The sequence below is a fragment of the Lepidothrix coronata genome, unplaced genomic scaffold (genome assembly GCF_001604755.1).
Source record: "Lepidothrix coronata isolate B3197 unplaced genomic scaffold, Lepidothrix_coronata-1.0 Scaffold2, whole genome shotgun sequence".
In the NCBI taxonomy this organism is placed as follows: domain Eukaryota; kingdom Metazoa; phylum Chordata; class Aves; order Passeriformes; family Pipridae; genus Lepidothrix; species Lepidothrix coronata.
Genome location: NW_016690182.1, coordinates 3,480,625 through 3,498,678, shown reverse-complemented (window position 1 = coordinate 3,498,678; position 18,054 = coordinate 3,480,625). Strand labels below are relative to the sequence as shown.

Here is an 18,054-nt window from a genome sequence, read left to right as displayed (position 1 = left end):
AACTTTTCTACCTTTGGATTAAAGCACCATTAATTAGCAACCCAAATTTTGCTGTATTAATCAAACCAAACACAAATCTAGCATATTTTTGTATGGAAGAGAGGTATAGTCTGCTTGTTTTATTATCTCCTCTGTCATTGATCCTGTACAGTCCATTTTACAGGGTAAAGTTTTGAAACGATTAACTGCCCTGTTCCCCCACAGTCCTTCACACATTTCATCGATTTCTAGTCACTTCACTCAGCCCTGACCTTGCTGTGTTACAGTTGTTTCTATAGCTCCAAATCCAGTTAATCTGTGCTCAGTGTCTGAATCTATAGCTGAACAACCAAAATATTTAAATATTACCTACCCTTTGCTTCTATCTATATTCTTTCTGGCTTCCTACACTGTTGTTGTATGATTTCAGTACTTAGCATACAAACTGTAAGGACAGATCCCGAGGTCTGTAATGCTTTCTTCAGCAAAAAGATCTACTGAAGATGGAAGTACATTCCCAAAATTTGCAAGGTTTTTTGGCCTAATCTCCTTTTTTTTTTGAAAATTAGACTATTTAGAGAATACTTATCAATGTCTTTGAAGCACTGAAAAGCAGTAGGCAAAGGGGGTAAGGGTTGGAGAGAATATAGACAGTTTTCTAATAATCTGAATCCAGAGGTAGGAAACATTTTAATGCTTAAGTGAATTTTTAATCTTAAAAGGCATATATTTGGTACAAGTAATCAAGAGATACATAGGATTCCACAATGCTGTTTTCACAAAGCTGCTGTGAAGTATTTATTTCTGGGTCAGTTGGAAGCATTCAACCTTTTGAATCAGAAATAAATTTCCTATTGTGGGCAATGTACATGCATATGTACTGCATGGGCTTTTTAGATGTGATGATCATGGCCTAATCAAAATAAAATTAGGATAGTATTTCCTCCTTCTTTTTACATGTCATCTAATGACTTGGAATCCAGTCTGATGTTCACTGATGTCAAAGATGGTATCCTATTCACTGTACATGGGACCAGAACTTTATCTCAAGCTTACATTTTTATATTTCTAGATTTAATCAATCAGATCTAGCCTGATGACCTTGAGGCACTCTGTGAACTTTGAAAAATGCTGTTGCTACCAAGAGCTGCCATTCAGCTTCCCATTGGCTTGAGTAGTCTAAGTGGTCTTGTATGTTCCAAAACCTCACTAATTCAGCAAAAGCTTTTTGATGATCACCAACTAAATTCAGAGAGTAGATCTTCCCCAATGAACCAATTTTGGAAATGTTAGTTATGTTTTGTCATCAAAAATGAGTGTTGCTGACGGATGTGAGAAGTGCTGTCAGCTGATCTTTGCGGTTTTAGCTTACAGCTACAGTTCTGAGAAAATTATTTTCATGTATCTATTTTAGAAGATCACTATTAGCTCATTTGAAATGTATCATAATCAAGGAGGCATATGTGAATGTAAAGTTATGGGGATGGCCAAATGACTATTTGTAAATACAAAAACTACAGGAATAATCTCTTGTGAAAAAACTAGTATATATACTGCATACTGAACATATGCAGAAATTAGTTGACTTTTGGTTCATTATTGTGCAAAGCACAGAAAATGCATTCCCTGGGAACAAGTGAAACAGCTGGATTCTGGTCTTGTTTTAAATACAAATCTCAGCAGTTACTAAGTTCCCAATGTCATCTCCAATGTGAAATAGCTCTTTTAGCTTGAGTAAAGCTCATGCTGCAGTTGAGGGGGCTGTGGCCTGAACTAAAACAGCAGAACATATCTGGAGTGCATGATCACCCTCACATGGTTCTGTGCTTATGTGGAGACATCCATCATGGCCTGATGTTTATTTGGGTTTGACAAGTAGGTCTGCATGGGTATTTCTCAGGCTGCTAATTGTCACTGACTGGAGTTTCTTTAGATATTGACCCATGGACTGTTCTAGAACAATTTCTGCCTTTTCTGAATTAGTTTTATTCTCTGAATTACAGTGTCATCCCCAAGCCTCTTTTTCCTAGTCAGGCAGTGTCCTCTCCCCAGAAATTGTAAGTGAACTGCCCTTTTAGAGAAACATCACTGGGCTGGTAATTATTTGTACACAGATGTGCCATTGACTGCTGACTGAACAGGAGCTGAGACAACTCCTGGCACTCTGAGCCATATTTTACAGCTAGACATTGTATCTACAACAATGCAGCCTGCTGAGGTGACATCTTTCAGCATTCTTCTGCAAAAAGAGACAGAGCATGTGGAACGAAGGGTCAAATGCTGAGTAGAGGTATAGAAACTGGCAGGTAGCTTCTAGCAAGAGCCAAGTGGGAGATAAATGATTCAGAAACTACAGGGCCCAGAAGATGCAAAGCTTGAAAAACTGTACTCACTATGGTCCAATTCATACACAATTAGAATAATGCCCTGTCTCCTCCTTGCTTACTGCAGATACTTGCTTTTCATGCTCTCAATACATTAGTAAGTCCATAAAAGAGAATATTTATCCTCCAAACTGAACCCATAATCCAATCACATGTATGCAGCAAACACATGACTTCACATGTGCCTTAAAGCCAAACTCCTCACTGAAAACTTTAGGAGTGCTGATCTACTTAGAAGCTGAATTCGGCTCCAGCGGCAAAGCGAGGTTCAAAGTTCATGTATATTTAGGCATAAGGGATTGTGTGATGCTGGTGCAATGGGGTGGCCCTAAAGCTATGAATAAGCTTGCAGTGAAAACATACCCTTTGGTGCTGCTGTCATTGGATTTCACCTTTGACAGCAGAATGTTTCCCTAAAGAATAACAGAAACAAATGCTTTCCAAAAGATTTCCAGCATGTCACTTTTCATATATACTTAATACTTCAAAACCTTATAACAGCACTCCAGCAATTTACAGCACCAAGGGGCCCTATTTAGCAACGCCGTTCCATTAATCTGGTTTTTTTGTCCTTCAACTGCATAATTATATTAGAAATAAGGAAAACAACTGTGTGTTCACAGTCCATTTTAATAGGCCTCAATACTTTGCTAAAGCACTGCAGTGGATCAGTTGGAGTTAATTATTATATAAGATTACATTGTAAATAACAACAATATGTCAAACTAATGTGTAAGGTCTGCCTTGCAGCACAAAAGTGAGAAATTTCGAAGTTAAGTCTAAAATTATGTGTTTGCATTTCTTCCTTAACTTGCTACATCACACTTAATGTGTTACAGCCCCAAAGAAACCTTGTGTAAGACTGGCTACTTCTTAGTTAAGCCTTCTCATAACTACCTACAGCTGACTAACAAGAAGGTCTTACGGACAATCCTGAATTGTCTTGTTTTTTTGGATTTAATTACCTGGTTAATCACTGTGAAAGTAATTGTGGAGTTGGCTGCTGCTCAGTCAGTCAGTGTCATAACCTAGGTAAAGGGGCAGACCTACTGTTTCTGAAAAGGAGAGATTTTTATATAGACAGGTCTCAAGGTAGAGCTGTAAAGTGACCTCTCTGCCACCTTTTTCTTCAAAAAAAAAAAAAAAGGAAAAAAACTCCATGGTTTTTTATTTTATACTTTCCAATGTATAATGAACAAATATTTTATGAAATGTTTCAAATACAAAAATTCTAGTCCTGCCTTTCCTGTTGTTCCCTAGTCTCCCTTGTACCTCAACACTATGGATATGTAGGAACAAAATAGGCCATTAGCTTTATTCAAAGACCATTCAAGTCAACAGAATGGTGCTTAATGAATGTAATGGTTTTTAGATTAAACTCTTGGTTACTGCATCCCAAGTACCAAGAAAATAGCATCTGACTCATGGAAAGGAAGGATTTGGCTTGATTTGCATTCACTGTTTTCTATTTGCCAAGAGACATAAATTATTATCTGGGACTGAGCATCCGTTACGGTGCTCATGTTCTAAACAGTTCTCTGTAGCACCAGAGGGGCCTGTGGTAGCAAGGGGAACAATCACATTTGATATCTGTAATATATAGAATGCAATATAACAGATAAAGTAATAATTTGAACCGAGAAAAATCACAGTGCTTCTTTTTTTCATTTAATTTTGTGCTCTTGAAACCTGATTCTTCATGGGGTACATATGCAAGTAAGCTAAGCAGTAAAAACAAATGGTAAACTCAAGATTATAGAATCATTTTTAAATGAAAGGAATTTTCTGCCTAAACTGTAGTCTCAAGGGAGTTAAAGCCACTACTCAGACCACTCGCTGGTGTGCAGGCCTTGATCAGAATCTTTGTGCCATGCAAAATATAATCCCTGCATTTATATTGCAGAAAAGTCAAACAGAGTCCATTTATACCACTCCACAGTAGAACTTATTTCATTCATCTAAGGTGCTCTACCTTGGATGAGGATTTGATGCAGTTTTTGAAAAGCAACACTAAGAACTGTGGGACTATGAACACCAAGTAGATGGGTGCCTCTTCCTGGACTTTGTCTGAGTAGTTACACTGTGAAATCTGCTTTCAAACTTTCTGAAATAAATGGCTGTATAAACAACACAGAGCTTCATCATCAAAAGCAGGATGCTTTAGCAACATCATGGCTTAGACAAAGTTTCTAGAAACAGATGTTCAGTGATAGTGATCTTACCTTCATGTTAGTGCCTGAGTGCTTAGCTATTATTGAGTGTTTATGAGGACCCAGGAGAACTCAAAAGAGCATTCTAGCAGTTCACATGTTCAAGAGCAGTTTCAGGATAAGCTGATACTAAAACAATATTTAACAGATGATAATAAATAAATATCTCTTTTCCTGTAAATCAGGTCTGTGGACTCCTGGGACACATGGGATGCTTTTGAAGAGTCTGCAAAAGGTAATTAAGAAGAGTAAGCTATTGTCAGTCAACTTCAGTTTGCTGTATAAGGACCACTGCAGATCTATTGGAAAATGCTTAAGACTCTTCAAACTGATGTAAGGTGAGAATTTCTATTACAAAACCTTTCTGCAATTGTGTTTATTTTTTTTTTTCACTTCTTATGCCTTCTGTTGTGCTGAAAGAGCAATCAGTCAATCAGTTTTATACTGTAATTACCAGGATCCAGCACAATTGCTACAAGGTGTGACTTACAAAACCAAGCAACTTTTAATCAGGAATGGAAGTTTCATAAAGCATAAGAACACTTCTGTTAACATTGGCTATATTGTTAATATCACATCTTTTCAAACAAGCCACTGGCTTTCTGAAGGATTTGCTCGTCTCCTGAACACTGGAGATTATCAGAACCATGTTGTGTTATTCACATCAATCTAAGGGTACAACTGTAGCCATCTTTGTACACTCAGTTATCTCACTGAAATCAATGAAACAAACCACGTTGGGTGAAATTCATCTGTGCAGATGGACACTGCAAGTCCTTCACAATATGACAAAGTATGATTTAAAGACTCTAAAGTATTAGATCTTTTAGTGAGTGCACAAGGATCAAAACCTCCAGCCTGTGGGCTACACTACAGTGTTGCAACAGGATATCTCTCTCCTCCTATGATTTTTCTCTATTGTCTTCTCAGATTCTGGGCTGTTTTCTAAGGAAATGCTTTTTTTCCATACAAGTTGCATAGGAGGATCTTTTCACATTCAAAGTGATATTTCTTGGGCAATGACAGAGCAAGGGAGAGACCAATACTCCACAAACACTATATTCCCCAGGACTAAAGGAGACAGATTAAAGTTCATTTTCTGTCTAATATCCTTCCCATATTAACTAATACCTTATTTATATGAATTGAATGAATTCTAAAAAAAGAAAGTTGATTCCATACCCTAGTGCTGCAAAGGCTCACTCCAGAAGTAAAACAGATTCTTTGAAATTAGAAGAGAATTGAATGTCAACTCTGAAACTTTACCAGACTGCTGACTTAAGGGAGGGTAGGAGTCTCTGTCTGATCAAGTGGAAAAGAACAAATCTGAAATCCATAAAGCTTGAGTGAAAAACGTAAATTCTTTTTGTCTAAACATTCATTTCTAAGAATCTGTGTGTTGTTTTCCAAAGATGTTCTCATTAGAAGACACTAATGCAGATTTGAACTGAGATGAGGTGAGCTATGGCAACATACAAATTCACATTGGAAGGAAAATAGACTTCTGATTGGCAAACAATTATCTGAAGCAATTATTCACTACTTAGAGCTAAACTAGATTGTCTTTAAGAACAGTATATTTCAGTAATTATATACAAAAATTAAATAATCAGTGGTCATATCTTTCACAACTGAAATGGGTATGAACTGGATATAACTCCCACAATTGCTTGAAAACTGTATTCATAGGTATATAATAAAAAGAGAGAGAGGATTCACTTTATTAACAGTATAAAGGGGCTACCATTACCCTTTTATTTGATTTACTGCTTCCTGATGTAATAAATACAGATGAGCACAGCAAAAGTACAGGTTTAAGTAAGAATTGCAGGGTTGTGTTATGCCAGCAGTGCCTAGTGTACAGTTAATCGGAAAGCAGAAGGTAATATAAATTGTTTCTGACATTATGGGACTATAATAACACTACATTTCCAGCAGCTCCATAGCTCTTAGAATTAGAACTATGTATCCTGAAGATACCACAAGCCCAAGAAATATGAAGACATTTGTACATACTGACTGTTTCCACGTTTGTGTCTTAGTTGTGCAATTGTAATAGATACAGGTTATTACCATAACAGTCCGTGCTCAGCTCTGATAAAAGTTGCTGGATGAATTTGCTTCTGCTACCTAAAGTTGAATTAGACTCCAGCAATGGAGTAATGACTATTATTTATGAACAAGTTCCCTCTTTGTCCCTGTTCCTATACAAATCTTGATCATCACTCCATGTACTAGAACATATTCTTATGTGCCAGACCCTATTATTCTGTCAGGATGTATAGGGTACAATCCTAGCTCTGATGGTATGGCTAATAAACCTACTGTACATTTCCATAGTTCCAGGATTTTGCCTGTTAACCATTCTTAGAAAAAAAATTAATAAAAACAAATCATTGATTCAAGCAGTCTCCTAACCTGTCTCTAGAACTGACCAGAAAAAAAAAAAACTTTTACAGAGCTTTAGACACACTGTAAACTCCCATCATGCATAAGGGAATAGGTCTTTCTTCAGGCAACCAGGAACAACTTTTTGCCATGAATTCTGAATATTAATCCCTACAGCTTTTTACTAGTTAGTCTAATGCATTTACTCTGCTAATTCACATAAAATTTGACACTTTTAAAAACAATTATTTTTGCTGAGAATACTGTGTAGAAGACAGCTTTATAGATTAGCTATAAACTGCACAGCAGAATATTTGTTAAACTGTCTCTCGTCTGCAGCTTTTTAATTTCACTTTATGTCTCTGTTATTGCATGGTAATGAAAGGTAAACAGGAGAGCTTCGACAGTTTGTTCTACGGCCACTCATAATATAATATAATCAAATCTTAACTACATGTCCTTTTGACATGGTTTCCAAAATGTATGAAGCTGTAATGTCTGTATTCATTTTCCCTCTTTTGACACTGTACTTTCCCCTTGACTCCTTCTATCTGTAGTTTCATCTTGTCCCTGAATCCCTCTTCATCTTTGCTTCTGTCTCTCTCCACTATCACTCTATCTGTTAACTTTCTGTTGTAGAATAATCAGTTTAGCTAATCAAAATGCTGACATTAACATAAAGTTCAGTTACTTGTGTATCCCTTGTTTTTATAAAGAAATACCCAGTTTAAAACCAGCAAACAAAAAAGGCTGTAAGACACATAAAACATTTGTTGGCAATTATGGCCTGATTTGGTTCATATTGGAAGAAGTACCATGCTTTCTAAAAACTTGCTCCCTGAGCATCTTTCTTACAGTTAGAGAAAAGAATGACAAAAGTGATAAAGTCAGCTTAGTGCAGTTAAGATGAAGCTTCAGCCACAGAATCCTGCTGTAGATTCTGCTATGACTTTATGCTAACAGTATGGGTTTAGCCTAGTAACATCAGAAAGCACAATGAGAACGCTGTGTCCCAAATTCCATTGCATTTTTCTAATCTACTATTAGACATTACAAGGAGAACACATTAGCTAATTATAAATCATTACCTTCTCCTGATGGGTAGATAGTACACAGAATCCCCAGTGTCTCAGAACACTACAGATCATCTAAACATGAAGCTTGATTATCCTGCAAAATCTTGGTTGTGTTTAGTAAGGGAAGATTTGGGAAAGCATCTGGTATGACCTCAGTTACCATGGAACTCATTAATTTGAGTCTCTGAGCATCCCTAGCAAAGTATATAAACTATTTACATGGCATTAATATCCACATTAAGCCAAGTAATCTCCTACCATTTTTTTCTAGAACACACTGGATTCATTGTAAGAAAGATGAACTGGGATGGGGTCTCTTTGGATTTCTCCAAAATCCATATGGAATGGCTGCTGTACCATTTGTATCTGCAAAGACTGCCATGAAACAGACTGCATAAGCAAACAAGCAAAGTGTGTATTGAAAATGCTAATAATAACAACAATAATAACAACACACAAGGGGCTTCAGGATGAAAAATGTGTATGATAATGAAAATTCATTTGTCTCTTAGCACAGATGTATTTTGGATTATCACAAGATTGTCCATTTGGAGATTAGGCTGTGAAGCACCATTTCATTGGAGACAAGGTACCCACCCTACTGGCAGTGTTTGAAACCGAGACTGACACATGCCACATTCATTTAGGCCTATTTTATCTCTTCTCTTGTTCTAACACCTATAATGTTAAACATAATTTCTTTCATATTTTTTTCAGTGCACCATCAGCTGTCAGTGTGGCAGGTGGCAGTCAGCCTGGAATACTCAGCTCCAGGGATGGAGAGAAGAACTTTGTGAGAGCAAGTGAACAGGAAGAAAGTAGGGCCGCTAGCAAAGGACACCAAAAAAAAAGAGGACAGCAGGACTTTGTGGAGAATGCATTAGAAATAGGCTGGCAGTGTACAAAATAGGAAAAGATAAGTAGTTTGGAACTGGAAAGATAAATTATTTGGTTATAAAAATGTGATTTTGACAACTATCTTGAATGTCTAAACCTTCTGTGCCTGTCTGTAGTTTTCAGATCCGCTATCCTTACCAAAGGACATTTGGGAGCAGAGTGCTCTACAGTGAAACTGGGCTGCTGCTCATGATCTTAATCCTGGGTCTGAAACTTCCTGGTTAGGTGAGCTGGGCCGGTTGCTTTCCCTGATTTTTAAGTTTTTACATCTGTTAGGGAAGAACACAATCACGCTTCATGGAGATGTTTACAGGAATTCATAGATAATATGCATAGAGTGCTTTGAACTTCAGGAGTACTGTGGATGTAATGATGAACCTTAACCCACCTGTCCATACAGATGACCATTTCTTAAAAAGAGATAAAGTGACACCTGCCATCACAATCTAAACAGGGAACATTACCATCCACCTCACAGCCTTATCCTTACCCCTGCCTGAACTGGAACAGACTTCATCTTCTGGGCATGATTCTCATAAAAGAACACAACAGGTAGTGACCAATTTAGGCACCTCGGGGTAAGTAGGTGTCACACATATGTCACTAAAACCATATGTTATGCTCCTGCATGATGACTGTGATGCCCTGCTCTTCACCTGTGCTTTTGGCTTCCCTCAAGGGTGGTGGTTTGAATCTCTGATGTTGTTCATTAGCATATGTGCAGTAACCTGCCACAATCTTATGTCTTGACCACTTAAGTGACACTATAGCCAGTGGCACTGGTTGATTATTTTGCAAATGCAAAGCCAACCACATTTAATATTATCCCTAAAAGAACTGAACATAGACCCAAACAGTGCCAGAGTCTAAGATTAAGATAAAAAAAAGAAAGCAGAGGAACACTAAGGTAAAGCAACCTGCTGAAATCAGAGGAAAAACATTAAGGGAAGAACAGTCTTTGCTGGGCCTATGAGATGGACTACTTGACCTAATATCTCTCTTCTCTCTACATTTTGTATAGTTCTGTGAGACCCAAAGCAGCAGAAAGAAAAGAGCTGCAGGATCCATACAGGGAGGTTTCAAGGAGATGGGTACAAGACTAACCCCTCAGAGAACCCAGCTTCAACCCAGCACAACAGCTCCCTGTGGATGTGCAGAGCAAGTGGCTCAGGACTGGTGCTCCAGGTACGCGGGATGTCCGGCACACACCTGGCTGCTCCCCATCAGGTTGCCCGTGCTGTGCTCTGTGCTGGGGTAGCTCAGACATGTCCTGCCTTTCTACAGCACCAGGGATGAAACCGGGAGACTCCGTTGGAGTTCTTTCCTTTAGAGTTGGCTGGGAAGGACCTAATATTCCCTAGTGTGGGATTAAACTCTTCCTTGCCTTTCTTCACTTCATGGCACAGTGGGCGGATGATGCCGAGGCGCTGGCACTGGAGGAGGGATGGGGAGCACTAGGGCGCAAGGCAGGCAGCCCCTCCGGGAAAGCGCCTGGGCATCCCTTGCTGTGGCCCTTCCCAGCCCTCCCTCGGCAGCCCGTGCGCTCCCGGCTCTCCCCTCAGGCGGGGCCCAGCGCCGCCCGCCTGCCCCGGCCCTCACCGGGCCTCTCGCCCCCGGCCCCGAGGAGCCTCTGCCGCCTCTCGGCTCGCGGTCCTGGGGCGCCCGCACCGCCCGCCGGGCACGACCAGGACCCGACCGCCTTCTCCTCCTCACCCGCCCGGCCTCCCTTGCCGGCCCCGGCTCAGCCCCGCTCGGCTCCAGCCCCTCCTTCCCTTGCTCGCTCCCTCCCCCGCCCGCCCACAGGCTCACGCACCGCACTCTCACACACACACACTCACACACACACCGAGGCGATGCAGCTTTAAAGGGGCAGCTGCAGCCCGGGGGCCGCCCCACGTGAGGCCGGTGCGCTCCCGCCGACCGCAGCCCCGAGCGCGGAGCCGCGGCCGGGAGACGGCGGCGCCGGGGCTGGGCGGGCGGGCCGAGCGGAGCGGAGCGGCTGCCAGCCCGCCTCACGCCAAGTTTGATCGATAACCCCCTCCCGGCCCGGGCGGAGCAGCCTCGCCGGCTCCGCTACCCACCATCTTTGGGGGAAGTCCCTGCGCTGGGGGGGGCTGCTGGAGACGGGGGGGAGAAAGGCAATCTCGCAGCCAATGAGCCCTGCCAGGCTGGGGTGAAGACGAGAGCAGAGGGATTTGGGGAAGGAAAGAGGAAAAAAAAAAAAAAAAGAAGAAGGGAAGAAAGGAGGGGGACCATCCTCCCCACCACCTCCGCCAAGCATCGCCACCACCATTGACACCGCTCCGAGTCTCCAGTTGCGCCCATGCCTGTACCGCCAGTTTCGGTTTAGGGGCTGAACCGCAGGGGCTGAAGAAAATGGGGCAGAGCGCGCCCCGGACCCTCCTGCTGCTGCTGGCGGGGCTGCTGGGGGAGGCTCTGGCGGGGTTCCCCAACACCATCAGTATAGGTAAGCGCCCGCCGCGGCACCGCGACCCGCGCCTTCCCCGCCAGCCGAGGGGAAGTTGTGCGGAGGGGAGCGGGGGGCGAGCCCGGGCGCCGCCGGGAAGGAGCCAACCCCGCTCCGGTTCCTTCCCCTCGCTGAGGGCGAGAGGCAGCGGCGGTGCCCGGGGGCTGCGCTGGCGGGCGGCTGCGAGCGGCGCCGGGCTCCCGCTCCCCTGCGAGCGGCGGGGATCGGGTCCGCGCTCTGCGGAACCGTGCCCTGGAGCGGCGCATCCCGTGGAGCACATAATGTGAGAGAGTCACGGCGTGAATCTGTAGCGACGTGCCCTAAACCCGGGGCCGAGCGAGCCGTGAGGCTGAGGGCAGCGAGTGAAGCGGGGGCTGTTCCCTCCCGTCCCTCGGAGCATCCTTTGGCTCGGCCGTGCTATCGCTCCACCAGACCGTGAAACCGCACGTTTGCCACGGCGCCGTGTCCTCGCACATAACTCTACAGTGGCGATATTTCGGTAGTCTGGAGATGATTTAGGAGCCACGGTCCCCCAAGTTAGACTTTTAAAGCTTTGTGTGGGCATCCGTGTGGAAGTGGCCTGGTTTTCAAGGTGCACCTGCAGCTCCCAGCGACTCCCATCGCTCGGGGGCACCTGGATGTGATGTGTAGCTTTAAAAGCCTAACTTTGGGCTTGGAATATGTATTTCATGTAGGTGATCTGTCAGAGTTATGTGCTCAGGTTCAGCCTGCTCCTGTTCATTCTTTCCTGCAGTGTGCAGCATGCAAATGTAACTTATTGGTTCTGTTTCTCCTCAAAATCCATTCTGAAATACCTTTTCCCTTTTTATCCTTTTTTTTTCCATCCTAGGTGGACTTTTCATGAGGAACACTGTTCAGGAGCACAGTGCGTTTCGATTTGCTGTGCAGTTATACAACACAAACCAAAATACCACAGAAAAGCCCTTCCATTTGAACTATCATGTAGATCACCTGGACTCTTCCAACAGTTTTTCAGTGACAAATGCTTGTAAGTAAATACATGGTTTTTAAAAAATATTTATTTGTTATGTATCTTTACATTCAGTTTCTCCCTGGTAGCCTGGAGTTCTCAGTCATGCAATACAGTGCAACAAATGTGTGCAGTGACTTGAGGTTTAGTAGATTTGCAGCATTATATGGTTGAATAGTACCTTAGGAAAAGTTCTCTCACCACTTCTTTTCATCCCTTTAGTTTTGTTTTCCAGGAAAACAACCATGTTGTTGGTATATCAGTGCTGTGTAGCTGTGATCAGTGAATTGCCGCTGAAGATCCCTTTTCTGTTGAGGCTAGAACCTGGGTGTGTGAAAAGGCATAATTTGCATATAATGCCATGTAGGAAAAGATCAGAAACAACTGTTTAGACATGACCTTGAGGGGACAAAGCTAGAGGGGCTTATTTGCCTCCTCTGCCCTGAAATACTGAGTTGTTTTCTTACAGTGTGAGTCCTGTGAAAAGCTGAGGAGACTGACTGTAAACTGACAGATACCGTTAGAGCTGAGGGGAGAGAAAATGGGATCAGAACACTTGGCATTATGAGAAATAGCTCTGCACAAGCAGTGCATACGTATAATCTGAGCTTTTATTAACAGAAGATGCAAAACAGAACTTTGAGTATTGCTAATGTGGTGTTAAAATGCGAAATCTCTTTCAGAAAGAGATGTGCGTGTTCTGCATTTTAAAAAGCATTCCTTTAGCAATAGTAGTTCCTGGATATTTGTTTTACTGATGTCTCCAAATTCAGTTCTATACAATTTTGATTTTGAACCTTTGAAAATGAAAGGAGTCCTCTTAGTTGATGCACTTTGCAATGTGCAGGTTTATGTCTGTACATGATCTAAAGGACCTTTGAATGCGACGTAGTAACTTTGTGTTGAAACAGGTTTCCTCTCACAGTATGCAGGTTTATATTCACAGTATAAAATGTTCAAACAGGAAGCATTGTACTAATATAATGAAGTACTGGAGTACAGAAAACTTATATCTTTTACTTTAAAACAAGTAAATTTTTTTTATTTCTTTATTTTTTTTGTTATTGGGGATAGAATAGTTCTTGTATTTCTCTGTCCCACTGTGTATTCTGAGAAAGTTGATGGTTAGAAAATATCCAATTAGGAAATATTTGGACAAATTTTGGATTGATATTCTAACATATCCCCCATGTGACTGCTTCTTGCTAGTGCAGCATTACGCTTTTCAAAGGGCTTTGAATTAGGACCTTTAAAAGTTTTGCAGGGGGGTTAATTATGTAGTATTCAATAAAAATATTTGGTAAAGTGAAAAAAATGGTAAATAAAAGCGTGTCTCTACTTTGCATCTTATTTTACTAATCCTATCCAGCCTCAACAGCTCTTACAACAAACATCAGACTATTAATCCTTAATCAGTGTAATCCCTTCAAGAGGCTGTATCTCAAACACACTTTCCTAAATATCAATTATATGGATTTAAACTAAATACATTGAACTGCTTAGGTGATTAATTATTAATTGTTTTTTAAAAGTTCTACCCGCACTTCTTTAAAGATCCCACCAAGACAAATGAACCATATGCTTGTTTAGGGGCAGTCAGTATATTTAGTCAGTGTGCTATTCATCTTCTGACATCTAATGATTTTTGTCATTGCTTATTTAAAGCCGTGGTTATTTTAGTAAAGTGAGATTGTTTTCTGTACTATAGGGCTGCGTGTCCAACATCCGTATTACCAGGGTAGTAAAATTGGGAAAACTTAAATCTCTGGAGGAACTGTAGACCAGAAAACATGAACCTACAGTAACCTATTTAAAAGTAGAAGATGTGCAAAAAGAAACAGAAGAAAAAAAATGAAAAGGTGACCTTGTCCATAGCTATGTCAACCATCTCATGATACTGTTGTTAGGAAAAATATGGTGAGTCCAAGTCAACAGTCATAGGTTTCCAGTAGCTCAAAATACATTAAAAAAAATAGCAGAACATTTGGTCTTTTGAATCTGGAAGCAATTGTCTTTGAAAGTCAGAATGCTCATGTGTATCAATGCATTAGGATGAACTAAAAGCTTATCCCATTACCTAGTTAACATTCCAGCTTAAGTACCTTTAATCACATCCTAGCTTCCTAGTGGAGTGGCAGATAATTTCAGGGTATGACCACATCCATGAAGGAATTCTTTCCACAACGTTTTTACTTCACTTGGAGATAAGCATATATTGTCTCCAGTGGTGTCACACAGCCGTTTGATCAATATTTGCAATTGGCAGGGATCCATGGTAGAGGAACCTGCAGTGACTGCCTGCCTTCACTGGAGAGGGAAACTGGGGCTGACTTTGTGGTGGGATAGGTACAGGAACTGAGGGGAAACTGGAGAAAGTAGCATGTGTAGCTTGAGCTTGGTGCCTGTACTAGTCAGTATCTGTAAAATAATACTTTTCTTTCTCCTTTACTTTGATTTATATGGTAGTGACTGTAGTACGTGTTCATGTGTGCAGGAATTGAGGGGGGCTCTGCTCAGGAAAGACTTATGTTCTTACTGTACAGCTGCACATCCCTCTTGATGCAATCTGGTGCATTCCAGAGGCAAGAGAAAAAAACCTCTTCTGAAGTATTCTCATGAGCCAGAGAAAAAATGCCCACCTCTGGTACGGCTGATTTGGCAATATCCCAACATGGGAAGAAACTTGTTTAGAAGCAAAAGAAAATTCCTGCCCCAAGCCCCTCCCCCTCATTCCTTTTTCAGTTAAATGATGCATAATCTGATTTATGTACATGTATTCCCTGCTTCACTGCTAGCACCGAGCCCCTCTCTGTATATTTAATTTACACACATTCATACAGTATTAATCCACTGTATTTATCTGCCCATTTATTTATTTAGCTGTATGATGTCTTAACAGAGAACAAATGCAAACACAGATGAAAATTCCTGAGTATTTAAAGGTGAATTGAAGTTTATCAGTTGGCTCCAGGGAAATTATTACATCTTTTAAAATATGCAGCTTTTTGCTATCAGAAGAAACAGAAAGGAAGTTAACTTGGTCTGTGAATGTATAAAATCAGAATCATGTTATATTTTCTTTTAAAATGCTCATGCAGGGAGTGAGCTGGCTTTTTTAAAATCATATGAATATAACAACTCAAATATATAAATTTGTCACTGGAGCAACATCTTTCACACTTTTCTTATAACCCCTGCTGAAGGATGTTGGTGTTAATGTTGAATTGTGTGTGTAGTTCTGTAGATCGTATTCCCTGGAAATAACCCGCGTATGTCGTTCTGCTCTGCACTTGTAGTGCACTATACTAACACTGCTCCAGCCTCTGCAGTGTCAGCTCATTAGCACACAGATCTCATATTCCCTCTCTGCACTGTCATTGCAAAAAATTGCTGTTGTACACCTTTACAGCCGACAAATGTGCACTCGCGTTATGTACAGTTTTCAAGAGATATTTAGAAAAGTAAACTCAACCTTATACATAGCCTCCATGGAATTTCTCAAAAGAAAGCATTAGTTTTCATTAAAATCTGTTGATCATGTAATGATAGTGGTGGGATGCGTGCGGATGAAAAGGGGCTGTGATTGCAGAATCTAATTAATCTGCAGGCAGATTCCATCTCTCAGCTAAACCTAACCTATCAGCTACAAATTCTTGTCCCATTAGTTTTTCTGACTTTTTTTTAATATATCTTCTGAACCCAGAAGGCTTTTTGTATTTTATTGAATGTTGGTGTGTAATGGGAATGAGAGCTTTTTCACAAGCTCTCATTCTTCAAGAGATAAATAAAGAGGGAAGATGCAAAGACATGCTAAGCTTAAGTTGCTAAAATCCTCTAAGTGATTGTGTGGGTCCATTCTTGAAGGGATCTGATTTCAGACTTTCTTAGAAAAATATACTTTGGCATCTTCGCTGTCCTTGTGTTTAATCTTTAAAATTCAACTTGGAAGATTTTAATGGGAAAAGTGCCTGTTCATTGCTGTGAGAATGTTGCAGAAAATGATGCCACAGGACTAGTAGCAGCCAGTTTTCCCAGTTTGACTGTATTGCTCTTTCCCAAAGCACAGGTGTCTGTGTGTACACGCTCACACGCACACGGGAACACATGCACACACACGCTTTTTCCTAAGGTGCTGTTCAGCATTTCTCTTTGCCAGTGGGCAGATAATTTGCTTCCCTTGCATCTGTGTGCTCTTCGGCCAGCTGGCAGAGGACACTGATGCTGCAAGTGGTCAGCTCCCTTCTGCCAAAAGCATAAGCATGTGTCTCTGAGAGTCCTGCCAAGTCTGGGCCGTGTACTGGTGGTTTTGTGTGAGTAGCGAGCACAGGGTAGATGCTGAACTCTTCCTGACATGGAATGCACTCTGATTTCTGCATCATTCTGTGGTAAAACACCTGGAAATGTGCTTTCTGCACAAGTCTACTCATTACAGATCACTGAGAATGCCTTTTATGTGCTGCAGAAGGTGCTCAAGTATTGTACGTTACTGCTGTATGACAAAATCAGGTGGCTTCAGTTTAGGGGTCGGAGCTTTTGCGGTATTGGGCCTAGGTCAAAAGGTGAAAGGTGTTTTCCAGTTGAAGTTTGTTTCCACTTCATGGCAGAGCAGGTGATTTTTCATTAAGCTGAATGTGATTTCAGTGTTAGCAGAAGGAACCCTACCACCTTCAACTATATTTTATTATTTTTTTAGTTAATTTTAAAATAAGCTGACTCTCTTTCCTTCTCTGCTGCATTCATAACATTGATGTACTGTTTAGATGTTAGGGTTCCATTTAACTCACACTATAGAGATGGAAAAAATACATTGTATGGATGGACACTTGAGAAACTCTGAATTCACCAAATGAATGAAGAGTAAAGCATGATGAAGAGTGCCATTTATTTTTCTAGTTTCAGAAAGATTTTGTGCAGATGCAGACATGAAATTGTTCACTTTTCCTATATAATGCTGGGCCTGGAGCACCTGTAGTGCTGTTAGGGTGGGATGGAGAGCTCCTGATTAACTAGACATTCCAATAAATATGTAACAGCTGTAGTTTATCCCTGGGAGGAAATGGAGATGCCATGATGGGAAACAAGCCTGTGACAGAAGCTTTTAACAACAACAGAAAAACCCCACAGTTCTGTTGAAGGCTGACTTGGGAGCTTGTCCAAGAGCCACAGAAACAGTGGGTTTCTCTTCTCTGGGTTCGTTGTGTTCGGTGTCTGGGCGGTGGGAGGCCATCCTACTGCAAGTGTAGGACTGTTATGCAAGAAGGTGTGAAATGAGGGAGCTGATGTATTTGCAGGGATTCTTTATTGTCACAAACCATCGATTTAACATTTTCTATTTAAAGTACATATTTTGTCATCACCAATTTTGGAATGCTAATTTTGATTTAGTAGGCATCCTTAAAATGTTTTAGAATACGTTATTTTTAAAACAGCAACAGTTTGGTTTCATAGTTCATTTCAAACCAAGCCAGCCCATATAATTGAAAACCTGTGTTCATTTATTTTGAGAAAGGTGTTTGTGTGAATTTGTCTTGACATTTAAGTTGCAGCCTGAGAGCAGTACTTTCTATGCTGCTGGAGAGTAGAGATCACTGGAAGGCCATGACCCCCTTTCTAAGGAAGCTCATAAGGCACCCAAAAACTCTGTACCTGTTGTCATGTTTGC

The 18,054-nt window shown here is 41.2% G+C and overlaps 1 protein-coding gene across 10 annotated transcripts in view; it reads left to right on the top strand.

Moving 5' to 3' along the window:
- Positions 1-18,054, top strand: part of GRIA3 (glutamate ionotropic receptor AMPA type subunit 3) — a 416,095-nt gene that overhangs the window by 258,767 nt on the left and 139,274 nt on the right. For 2 of the 10 annotated variants that reach the window (XM_017816418.1, XM_017816427.1), the window contains exons 1-2: positions 11,094-11,401; positions 12,252-12,410. In XM_017816418.1, the coding sequence (XP_017671907.1) occupies positions 11,311-11,401; positions 12,252-12,410 (250 nt within the window). In that variant the 5' untranslated portion in view covers positions 11,094-11,310. Of the gene's footprint in view, positions 1-4,758; positions 4,912-8,549; positions 8,627-8,754; positions 9,513-9,955; positions 10,120-11,093; positions 11,402-12,251; positions 12,411-18,054 lie in introns of those variants that run through there. The other 8 variants (XR_001875066.1, XM_017816354.1, XM_017816386.1 and 5 more) reach the window with 7 other exon arrangements.